The 12,410-nt window shown below is 43.9% G+C and overlaps 1 protein-coding gene across 1 annotated transcript in view; it reads right to left on the bottom strand.

Moving 5' to 3' along the window:
• Window positions 1-4,884: 4,884 nt before the first annotated feature.
• The window catches only part of ULK2 (unc-51 like autophagy activating kinase 2), a 40,232-nt gene continuing 32,706 nt past the window's right edge, over window positions 4,885-12,410 (bottom strand). The window contains exons 22-28 of the mRNA XM_086624603.1: window positions 11,792-11,944; window positions 10,842-11,050; window positions 9,370-9,548; window positions 8,333-8,451; window positions 7,806-7,963; window positions 6,798-6,933; window positions 4,885-6,692 (exon numbers count right to left, since the gene is read on the bottom strand). Coding sequence (XP_086480729.1) covers window positions 6,625-6,692; window positions 6,798-6,933; window positions 7,806-7,963; window positions 8,333-8,451; window positions 9,370-9,548; window positions 10,842-11,050; window positions 11,792-11,944 — 1,022 coding nt within the window. The 3' untranslated portion in view covers window positions 4,885-6,624. The remainder of the gene's footprint in view (window positions 6,693-6,797; window positions 6,934-7,805; window positions 7,964-8,332; window positions 8,452-9,369; window positions 9,549-10,841; window positions 11,051-11,791; window positions 11,945-12,410) is intronic.

The following is a 12,410-nucleotide window of genomic DNA, read 5'->3' on the forward strand; positions in this document are numbered from 1 at the left end:
TCAGCGAGAGCGTAAATTAAGAGGGGAAAGAGCAAAAGAGCAGAGCGGGGTGAAGAACGTGAGCCCCCGGCTGCAGAAGCCGCGCAGGGTTCCTGGGAACCGGCAGTACCTGGATTCCCGTCGGGGACGCTCCTTCCCTCGTCCCAGCGCCTCCGCTTCCGCGGGCTGCCCTGCCGGAGTGCCGGCTGCTGGGAAAGGCGGCCAGTCCCCCGCGGGAGCTCCGCCGAGCCGGGGGTGGGACCGGCTCTGGCGTCGGCCGGAGCGCAGCGGGGTGGGAAATGTCGACAGACGCGGGGCGGAGAAGCGGGTTGCGTAAGAACCCGGGGGAGCAAACTCCGACGCGGGGTTCCTTATCTAAGGAGGGGACGTGGCAGCGTCCCCGCTCCGTCTGCCCCTGCGGAGAAAGTGCTGCAGGAATTCACCGAGCGCCTCATCGCCGGTGAAGGGCTCACGGTGCCCTTCCAGCAAGCAGCCTCCTGCGAGGGTGGGAGGGAGAAACAAGTCAGTCAAGGAAAACTGGCCAGACAGCGCTGAAAAGGCAGGTGGTGTGTGGTAGGAGGCAAAGCAAGCACCGGGAATGGCCTGGCCAGGACAGGCGAATTAACCTTGATAGAGCACTCCCGTGGGAAACAAGCCAAAAAGCAGCAGGGAAAGGAGCTGAGACAAGGCTGGGCTCGTTCCCGTTAAAAATAGCCCTGCCACGACTTGTCCTAAGAAACGCGAGGGGATGATTTGAAAATTACTCCCGGGTTGTTATGCACTGCGTTTCTGACACGCTGTTACACCGGCCATTTATTGCCAACGCCCTCAGCTGAAACCTTGTCCAGCTGCATCCCTGCCCACCGCACACCCCGGCCCCGCGCAGGGCTGGCAGCTGGGTGCTCATGCCCAGGACATGGAGCACATGCTCTCCCTCAAAGTTTCCCGATATTTTCCCAGATGAGCATGGCTCTCCGAGGCTGGGGGGTGCCCTGTAGCTCTGCAGGCCGTGTCTGAGCCAGGACTCGCCCCTAACACAAAGCTTGGCTTTCGTGAAGTCACTTGGGTTTGCTAACAGCTCCCGGGCTGCGGCTCAGCCGGCACGTGAGCGTTTCCCCAGCTATTGCACAAATCTCAGCAGTAAACAGCCTGCAGTGGAAACGAATGACAAGAGCAGCTGCCAACACTTAAATGCAAGAGGCAACATGTGAAAGAAAAACAGGCTGGGCTTGACAGAGCCCTTGCAACTGTGGTATGTGGAAAGGAGCTGGGTCTGCAGTCAAGAAGACAGGGGTAGAAGTGGGAACTTTTCTCACAGGAACATTACCTGATGCAAACGTGCTCTCCTGGATCCTGTTAGCATCCGCGCAGGCAGGAGCTCTGTCCAGGTGCCGTGCTGTCTGAAGGTCCAAGGAAATTAGATAAAGAATTAATGCTACTGCAATCAGAGTAAAAGTTTTTGAGCTCTCAGCGTGGAGCATTACATTGTGCCTGGGGAAACAGTGCTGCAATGCAGGGAGCGCACCCACCAAGGGAGGGATGTCTGCGGGAGCAGGGAGATACTTACCTATGTTTTCCAGAACGGCCATTCCCCAGAGCCTGTACAATCCTCACCCTTCAGCCCGAGGGTTTTCATGCCAGAGCAGTGCTGCTTGTGCTTGGTGTCACCCGCAGGAGGCAAACGTCCCAGCTCCCAGTAGGCTGGCACTGTGCCATGCTTTCGCAGAAACCTGGCTTTAAGGCTCCTCAGTATTTGCGGGAATGAGACAGCAGCAGCGTGCTGCGTCCTGGGAGACAGTCCCTTTTGGTCCTTGTCAGGGACATCTTTTAGCCAATTATGGACAGGAAACAAGGCTGAGAGTGCTTTAAGTGTTGCAAAATATCAAAGTCTCCCTCGAGTGGCTGGGTGAGACACGTGGATTTCAGGGAAGTGTGGGATCTTGAGTGAGATGGAAGAATATCCCAGACAGTACCCAGTGAAATGCATGGTCTGCAGCACGCTCCCCACGCCTAGGAGCTGACAGTATTTTCTATTTTTATTCAGTCACTAAGAAACAATAAAGGAGGGAACTATTTATGGGAAGGTAATTAAACTCCAGAGGAATCGGGAGGTAAGCAGTGCTGGGGGTGCTCTAATCCCCAGGGCTATACTTACAGTAGCAAGAGACTTTTTTTGAGAAGCTGAGCTTGAGGCTCCCCTCTCCCCGCCAATCCTCGCAGCCCCTTGCTCTCACTCCCCTCTTGGAGTCAATTACAGCAAGGAGTGAGACAGGCTCCTGCCCTGTGCTGGGCCTGGGGAACATGCCTTTGTGCCATTCCTTGCCTGGCTCCCAAAAGCATCCAGCAGAGCCTGGGGAAGGAGGACTTTGCTTTAGAAGATAAGCTGTGCAGTATTTGGTTTCACGAGTCCACCAAATTGCACAGCTAATCAATAAATGTTTCTTTGGCTCGCACACCACACTCACAGAACTTCAAGTTTTTAGCTAGGCTGACGATCCCCAGTTTCTACTTGAATGTCTACCTCGTCTCGAGTTCCAAGTGTTTTCTAAAAGTCACACGATCTGGCCAGTGGCAGAAGATGGGCAGCCGCAGAAGCCCTAACAGCACCCAATCATAAAAGTGGGTACAGAAGATTAACGAGAGGGAGAGGTTTTAAGGAACCTACCCGAATAAATGCAGCTCAGTTCATTTATGGCATCACTTGTTTTGAAAGCTCTGGCTGATCTCACATTTGCAAGAACAAGATACTGTGTAGTACACAGCCGTGGTCTGTGGGCTGCATTGTAGACATAGCTGGGGCCATGGAAAATGTGAAAGCAACACAAAGAAACAATGAAAATGATTGGCACAAAGACTGCAACAAGACTCAACAGCACCCCTGGCATTTAGTTTGCTTTCAGCCAAAGAGGAGGGGGGAGCCTGCCACATACAAAAGCCTATTGAAAAGGTGTTTGTCCGAAGAAGCGGTGCCAAGACTTAGTTAGACTGGGCTCCAGCTGACTTAAAGACCTCAAAAGAGAGGTTACTGAGCTTCACTGATCTACAGAAACAAGGAGCTATGTGGGCACTTATTAAAAAGCCACAGCCAGGGCTATGGCTGAGCTTGGATAGGGAAGTTCAGGATAAAAGGAGATTCGCTGAAAGACTTAAAAGGCCTCCTGGACAGTCAAAAAACAGTGGCAAGCAGAGATCAGAACAGACAAAAAAGTCAAAGGATCAAAATTAAAAAAAAAAACAACAACCAAAAACCAAAAACAAAACCCACAAAAAATAGGAAAGGAAGCAGGAGTCAAAAAGGAGGTGTCACAAGCCAAGTCACAAGCCAGCCTATCTGAATTTCAAAGCCTTAACAAGCTTTGAAAGCAGCAGTATGCAGCTTTACTTGCCCTAGACGAAGAAGCAAGTTCCCTTTTCCGTGCAGCTGAGCTGTGTGCTGCAGAGCGCTGTGATACCAGTGGATCACAACAACTGCCACCGAGCCCAGAGGTGACAACAGCAACACCGTGACATTGCTGTGTAAGAATGCAGCAAGAACTATGCAGAACCTAGCCAGCTGCAGGACCAACTCACTCCTCTCAACTGAAAAATGCTTCTCAGAATAACTTGTGGTATCTTAGTTGCAAGTTAAATTAACTAGATTTCATTCTCTGAATCAGAGGAAGGGCTCGGAGTTCAACATCTTGCTTATAAAAAGCAGCAAATGTCAGATCAAAATGTTTTCAATTCCTCAGTCGACATTATACACTGTGAAAAGAGCAGAACGAGTATGGAACACGGTGCTCTTGAGTAGATGCTAGAGAGTTGAACTAGAAAAGCAGCACATCAAATATCTCCTTTCAAGTTCTATCTTTCAAAAGGCTGAACAAAAAGTATTTGGTAGAAACAAGCACCTGCTGTTCAGTGCAGAGAGCTGAAGACAGAGGACAGCTTCAGGATCTTTGTGCAGTGAGTTTATGCAGAAAGACAGGCCATGAACGTTGGTCTCCTCCTCCTGAAAACAGCAAACAAGAATAGCCCTTTTCTTCTCCTCCTGTTTGTGCAGCTGTAGTCTTGCTGGCAAGAGTGGAAGGAGAATGAGCTTGAATCCTGAGAAAAAACAAAAAACAAAACCCAAAACAACAAAAACCAGTGAGTTCCTGGGAAAAGCAGCCTATCTCCTAGACACGTGCATTAAGGCTTTTGTTTTGTTCCTAGATTTGCGTTCAGACGTAGCATTAGCATTCCCTGCTTGCATCTTCCTCATCCTCTTTTATTGTTTTGCAGTCACAAGCATAGTTTTGGTTTTTTTTAAATAATCAATTAGGAAAAAATTGATCGTGCAACTAAGAAATACAACAGCCACATACCAGCTCCCACAGCACAACTCAGCTGGGCAGAGGATATTAGCTACAAGGTGGACAGAGCCTGTTTTCTGTAAGGCTTGTACAGAAATTGTAAATTACTGCCAGTTTTTGTCAATTAGCTCTGTATAGGCTGTTTGGGCAGCCCGGACAGCTCCTCCTCACTAGAGGCAACAAATAAGCACCTTGTTGAAAGAACATACAGCTGTTAGCCAGGAACCTACTTACCATATTTGTTTTCAAATCCAAGTTAAAAACAAAACAAAACAAAACAACAACCAACCAACAGGGTAAATTGTTTTCCTAAAGCAAGTGAAAACAAACTCAGGGACACTTTGTGCCAGAGCCATCCAGAGAGAAATTATCTCCAGCGAGTTGCCCCATCTTGCCCTGCTGGCACGTCCAGCTGCTGAGGTGAGCTCTTGACCCAAGCAGGGAACATTCAGCAACTGGTTTAACTAGTCAAGCACAGACCATTTCTCTGAAGTTAACACCACTGGCCTTTGGTTACAGAGACACAGAAACTCGGTTTTACCATAGAAACACTTCTAGTGTCAGTATTTATTTTACCTTAATATACATTTATACAGGCCATAATAAAAAGGCTATTACGCAACAGTTCAGTGAGTTATTACCTAGTTTCAAGAATAATGCATGCAATTACAAAGGAGAGGTAGAAACACCGTATTAAAGACCTAAAAATACAAACATTATATAAACAAACACTTTCAAATTAACTGTTGGAATTTCATACCGATAAATAAGGTAAAAAGTACATTACTCTGTCAAAGTAAAGGAAACACATGGTTATCCAAACACTGAAACAATATTTTGATGTGTAAGCCCTGTACAACTTTGTCAAATAGTTCAGACCACTGTGTTTAAGAGGATTAAAATGATTTTGTCCTGGAGAATGGTTTATTCAAGTATTCAAGCAGCTGAGTAACAAAAAAAGTCCCAAAAATGAAGTATAGGAACCATTTCCAGAGAAGCTGATCTGCCTAAAGACTTTGCAAATCGCTGTCCTGATGATCTCATGGGATGCTTGAAATGATAACGCCTATAAGGCTAAATGAAGCTTCCCACCTCTCCCCCAAAATGCACACAAAATAATCCTGATTTTTCACACACTGTATGTAGATATTCTACATGAATTCATCAGCATTTCAAACCCCAACATTATTTTCTGGTTTTGCCTGGTTCCTTGCAGAACCTTTCGGTTTACAGTATTTCTTGTAATACTGCCCAAGAAACAAACTACAAAGAACTGTCATTACACCTCTAGAGACTGCAGGCATTAATGCACGTATCTCATGCACAACAAAAGATGCAACCAAATCTATATAAAAAGCAAACAACCAGCAACTCAACATTGCTATATTACTGAGAAAGTCCAGAGCAGTAGTTACTCAAGTATTAGACAAATAGGTATAAAATGGAAAGGTTCACATGAATACAAGTTTTTACAGTTTGTTTGAAAGTCTTCTAGAAGCTACATTTGAAATTCTGAAAAGAATTTTATGTACACTGAAATGAAATTCAGCCAAGTCCATTGTGCCTTCTTTCTCTATTTTTTTTTTATATAGTTCTTCAAAAATGAATATACAGTTGCTTTAGTAAATTAGTGCAAAACAAAATATTTTGGAAGAAGATCATCAAATTGTATCCACATCAGCTGAAAACCCACTGGGGATTTTGCACAGATGGAGCACAGTTTATTCCATCACCATCCTTCCCCCATGTAAAAGAGCACTTCCTCGCCATCCCTTCATACGACAAGCTGAGCCATGGTTACAACATGTGAGCTCCGACACAAGCCAGAGTAGCCCCAAAAGCTTTCAACAGCACTTGCACATGGTTAGGGTTTCCCAGATTCACTTCACCTCATTTTACTGACAACTTAAAAATATTTTTCACCAACTTTTGAGGGAATCTTCTGAGGGAAATGTCTTTTTGTACCTGATGCAGAAGGATCCACTCTCTAGAAACCTCGTGAGGAAAAAAAAACCAACCCTGATCATTCAAGTCAAAGCACACGTACAAGGATCAGTTTGAAATGTGAAGAGAGATTCTTTTAAATTCTGTTGCTAGGAAGAAAAAGGAGCTGCTGGATCAGTAAGGCAAGTGTACTTTTGGAATTTCTCCTCTTTGAATACGCTGCTGTTTCTTTGGTAGTCACTACAGAAATGTAAGAATCATCTTCCACGTGGGGCAGAACAAGGACAACAATTAAGCTGTAGTGAAAAAAGTGCAGTATCACTGATGTGGTCCCTTATGTTCACGCCATCTGGTCCTCGGGATATTCCTACTGCTCATATACAGCCACTGTGCTATAGCAAAGTGCAGAAAGCCTTCGCTCGATGCTAGATTTGTCTGCAAACAGAGAGAGGTAACAAACAGGTGATGACTTCTGTGTTATTTTACAACGCATTAATTCCATGTAATTTTCAGTATTTTCATTATTCAACATAAACTTACACTTGTGTACGTTTTCTATGTCTGCAGGGTCTTGCAGTATTTTAGTCAGTCCTTCCAGCAGCAAGGCTGCTTTGTGGTATCGATATGTAATATCTTCAGTCTGCTGAAACATCTCATCCAGAGCTGCCGACTGAACCTGGAATCATTCAGGAGATTCGGTTACATAAACTGCGTTAGACAAGTAATGAAATGAAAAATTCAAAAGGAATGATATAAAAATGTCATATTTATGAGCCTTAATTTAGCTGATGTGTTTTCCTAAGACAACAAAACAAAATCCGAGAGAATACAGTGCCTGTGCTGTATTAACTAAGGATATTCTGCACATAGGTGCCATAAAAGCACTTTTTGATCTTTTGTATTTACATGTGAACAACATATGAGTAAATATGTGTGTTCTTTTACCTACATTCTCTTGTAAAGACGACAAATTGATTGTGCATGACTACACTGTTATCAGGGTTAAGCACAGTATTTGCCAGAATCTTTTATGTGACACCTATATTAAAAAAAGACTTCTCTCTCAGCAAAAAAGCAGTTAAGTTTCCTGTATGGTTATTGCATCTGCTCCATGGCAGACAGAAAGCGTATCAATTACATGAAAAAGCTTCCACATGGTTGCTACCATTTTTGCTTTGCATTGACAGGCTGACATTCCTCAAATTGACCTGGCAGATTGACGAAGCTGCTTCTGTTGCTTCCATGCCTTAGGAAGCCTTACTGGATGCGACTTCAGCACACGGCGCTGCGTGGCTTAGGAGTTCATTTCCTAGTGTTTATGTACCAAATGTGCTGATGTAGGGGAAATGTCCCTGAGGAACAGCATCTGCCAGGAACTTTAGCCACAGTTAAGGCAGGGCAGGAAAGAGAGTGAAAGACTAACAAAAATTATCACAAATAGAATTCTGGAAACATACATTCTGTTTTCTGGTTATGTAGAAGTGGTATGTGAGAGAAGGAAGCAATTAATCTCAATGTCCTATCATTTAGGTAAAAGGAATGACTTACCATTTCTACAGCACAGCTGTAGATGAGTTTCTCTGCAGTTACACTGTTGATTTCATCAATGAACCTCTGCTTGTCCGAAAAGAAACGATTCAACTTTTCCGTTAATTTCTTGCACATGCCAATACAGAATTTGTATCTTTCATTGAGGCTTTTCACAACTGGAGGAAAGGTAAGAAGAAATTAATACCAAATCAAAAAAACCCCACACAACAAAACAACAACATGGCCTAAGTTCAGCTTTTCCCAACGTTAGCAAAGTCAATCTGTTTAAACTTGTGCTTTTAATTTTTATTTACTCTGCCACTTCTATGAATTAAGTATATATCAAATAATTTCAAGTTAATAACTGCCCATTTCTTAACAGTTTCTAGCTGTATCTTTGTTTACTATCAGAATTGTGCAACTGCACATATCTACAATTCTCTTGTACAGAAGAAAACAAACAAATGTTGCAACGTAAGCTTTTTGAGTGATGTATCAGCAAAGAAAATTCACAAGCAAAGCAAATTACGTTATGTTGCATTTACCTTGCTTAACAGCAGTGGATGGGTTCAGTTTCCCCGATTTGACCTGTGCTTTGGCAAGATGCAGAGAAGATGCTAGTAACTGGGCAGCTTTCATATACAACACCAGCTGCTCTACTTGTCTAGGAAAGGGAGAAAAAAAAATTATATACCAAAACATCTTTCTTGAACACATTTGAGCTATGGGCAGACACCATTTTTTAACTGCAACCCTGCAGAGGGCCCACCAGCAGCAGAAAAGGAAGACAGATGTTTAAAATGCAACTCCACCCCTCCCTTCCCTTCACAAACACTCTGTCACGGGTTGAGAGTACATCTGCTCATCCAGTAGCTGCAGCAGCAAATACAAACTGCTTTAATGTAGACATTTTTAAAAGGAACACTTATTTGTGGAGGCCAACTGCCCGAGGTCAATGTCTTACCACAAGCGACTGGGTGTGCTTTTCTCGCAGTGTCATTTCCTATGCCCCTGGAATTCTCAGTTGTGAAAAGCAAACGCTTTGCAGGTTTTTTTTTGTTGGGTTTTTTTGGTTGTTTTTTTCAGCAAGAAGGCAGGAAGTGGAACTGCCCTTTCCCACCACTCCAAATTTCTCATATTTCTCCTTGTTTTTGATTTTGTATTAGGGCTGATTGGTTCCACTGAAAAAAGCTCAAATTTAGACAGTCCTTCCCCATTCCCAACCGGACCCCAGTGCTACTGCTTCAGACTGGTCAACAGGAAGAGGGCTCAGACCTGACAAAAGCTGGCACAACAGATTTCCAAGCTTAGAAATGCACTGCTGCACCTCAAGCCTCAACTCCTCACACCACTTTCCCCTGTATGTGGCAGGCCAGAAAACACTGTCCTTTTATTTATCTGCTAGCAAATGTCTCTCTGTCCTTTGCTCTTTCTGATCTGCCTTCATTTGTTAAAAATTTATTCCTATAAAAGATTCTATACAGTAAAACAATCACTCCCAACAAAAGGCCATAGTTTGAATACATTTTTGATGTATTCAGTATTCACTAATTCTCTTGACACTATTTGACCGCACACTTACCCCCATTCTTTGCTTAGCTGGCTGATCTGATCAACAACTATGCTCTCTTGGATTTGGTACAGTGATACTGCAGAAGTACACAGGTCTGGGTTTCCTCCTCGGACTGCTGTCAGATCCAGAACACATTCTGTAAATGTCAGCATCATGTTTAGATGACGCAGTGTATCTGTATGTTCTCTCTGTCAGAGGGAAAGACAACAACAATTTAACCAGTAGAAGCCATTAGGCAAACAAGTACACTTAAAACTTGCTGATCATTTGAGGATTTCTTGGTTTGTCAGTTCTACACAGAAATCACACTGCAGTAGAGCCAGCACTAGGGACTACAGAACCAAATGGGTCCAAACACATCAACGGATATTAACTTGTTCTTTCTTCATTAATGATTTCAAGACACTGCAGCTTATCCTTAAGAGTCTTTCAACAAAGCCAAAGGAATTGGGACGTGGCGTTCTATGTTTGTTGAAACCTGAGCAACTAAAGGAATCACAAGTGGGACATATTACTTGTTATTATATTATCAGCAACCCAAAAGTATGCTCGGCACTTGTATGAGAAGCCAGGAGAAACATTTGGCTTTTATTATACAACAGACTTGATACCTACGAGAGAACTGATCTAAAGTTTCACTCTTATCTGCCTCACTCTGATTTATACTTAAATCTAGAATTGTATTGTGTTAAAAGGTGGCTGTTGCCAAAGTTTACAATTTAGACTAAACAACTTAAATTGGAGCTAACAACTCACTGCTTCTTGGTTACTAAAACCGATACTACATGCCTAGTCTCTGCTCAAAAAAACCAAACTAGCCTTCAAAACTCATCAAACATATCTTAGCAATATTTATAATCTTCTAATTAGTAATGCAGGTCTAAATACATTTTAAACTCTATCTGTGGGAAGAATACAGTGTATTTTATAACATTCATGTTATAACATAGAGATTCAATAGGGGTCCAAACACCTTCTGTGAATGAGAAAACAGAACAGCAATCTGCCTTGAGAAATTTACAGTCCAAGGATAGCATTCTGGTGAAAGACCACCCCAACTTGTGTTTTTAAAGTGTCACTCCTCCACACACTTAAAAAAAAAAAAAAATAGGACACTCTTCCCACAAGTAGGATTTAATGTCATCCACTGACTGTGAAGCAGCAGTTAAAAACAACGCCCAGAGGGATATTGGTCCCATGTGCAGAGACTTGGCATTAAAACACGAGGCCTCTCTGAAAGACTCTGGTGAACAAAAGCAGTCATGTTCCTTTAGTTACCTATTCAAACACATGAAATGCCAGGAGTAACTACCAAAGAAAAACTGGCCACAATTGACATAGGAATATTTTCAAGATCTTAAAAGGTAATACGTGAGATAGCGAAGAGGAAACTACGAAGTGCACTGAGCAATCCTGTTTCTACCACGTCTCTGGTTTAGCAGCATTATACATTATAAAACATTAAATTATTTTTTCTATACCTCCATTAAAGTTTCCTCAGGCAATTCGGGAGCTTCAAAAGTGATAAAGCCCTCTAAGCTGGGAGGCGAAGTACCATAAGGCATGTACTTCAGACTCGGAGCTGCCTCGGCTCCCGGAGGAGAAGAACCCATATAAATACCAGGAGGAGAGCCCATATATACACGGCCACTAGTAGAGCAGAGAGACCCTCCAGAACTGTTTGATCCAACTACAAGAAAAATAACACATACATTCAGTCTAATAGATTGTTTCATCTTGCAGCGCTGGGGCTGCAGATGGTAGCAAATGACAAATCAGTAGTCATCACAGATTCACTCTCGGGAGGCTCTCCTCGTTGTTCCTTGCATCGCTCTGTAGAGAATGCAAAGGCTCCACCTTAATGAACAGTGACTTTTTATAACACAGATTCTGGGAAATGGCTGACAGGGATTCCAAGGCAGGCAGTCCAACAGTACAGACCAAAAGTTGTGCTACAGTTCACAAAAGCACACTGCTGCCAATTCCTGCTCATCCTGCGCGGATGAAGGCCTTTACCTTGAGATCTTTGGTATTTGGCAACATGGCTGACGCACACCGAAATGCAGCCAGCTCACACTCCTCGTGTGTCGTTTCTGGTACAGCGGCACAGCAGCAGGCAAGAATGCAGAAACAGAAATCTAACTTTTCCTCTCCACCTGTGTCATAGAGATCTCTGTCACTCCCCGTGGTGGAGCAAAGCTATGTACCCAGGAGGTTACACACCGCTGTATTTCAAATCCGTGCCCCTGGCCCTCTCTTTAGGAGAGAAAAGGCAGAAGTTACCAGATATTAACCTCTACTTTACAGAGCACTTTTTCTGTATAGCCTAGAGGACCCACCGCACGAGGCAGTAAGCAGGTTACTGGCCCAAGAAGTGGACAAGCCTAAATACTGCATTTGATGACAGTCCACAGTTGTCAGGAAGTCTTACCTGAGGTGGTTCTTGTTCTGAGGACCATATGGGTGCAGGTAGGAGGGGTGGCACTGCTTGGAGGGGACCCAACAGTAAACATGACAGCCCGAGAACCCGCCCCGCTTCCCATGGAAGGAGGTGCTGTTGCAATTCCATAGGCCCCTGCTGGAGCTGGAAGAGAAAATTTCAGCAAATTAGTCCCTATTACATATAATCACACCAATAAGTAATTACATGCAGCAAACTGGAGCACTACAACACAAAATGCTTTGATGTAGATCCAAGACTTGGACTAGTTAGAAGTTCTGACAGCACATAAAGCAAGCTGAGCAGACAGCCTTGGCGATACACATGAAGAGTCAAGATGGAGTCTTCATATATCTTTTTACTTTCAATCTCTCTCTGCTCCACCCTCACCTAGAGAAGAGCAACAGAAGCTCTCTCTCAGAGTCTGAGGACACCACAAGTCCTGCAGCAAAAGATAAAACAGAAAAATTCTAAAGGCAGACCATGACAGGTCTGGAGGCTAGACCAGCCCTGTCTGCAGAACTCCTTCCATCTGCTCAAAAACAAGGTGAGAACTTCTGGTGGCCACTTGTGGCAAGGCTCAAGCTGAGGGAGGGAGGAGGAGGAAAAA

The sequence above is a fragment of the Tauraco erythrolophus genome, chromosome 21 (genome assembly GCF_009769465.1).
Source record: "Tauraco erythrolophus isolate bTauEry1 chromosome 21, bTauEry1.pri, whole genome shotgun sequence".
In the NCBI taxonomy this organism is placed as follows: domain Eukaryota; kingdom Metazoa; phylum Chordata; class Aves; order Musophagiformes; family Musophagidae; genus Tauraco; species Tauraco erythrolophus.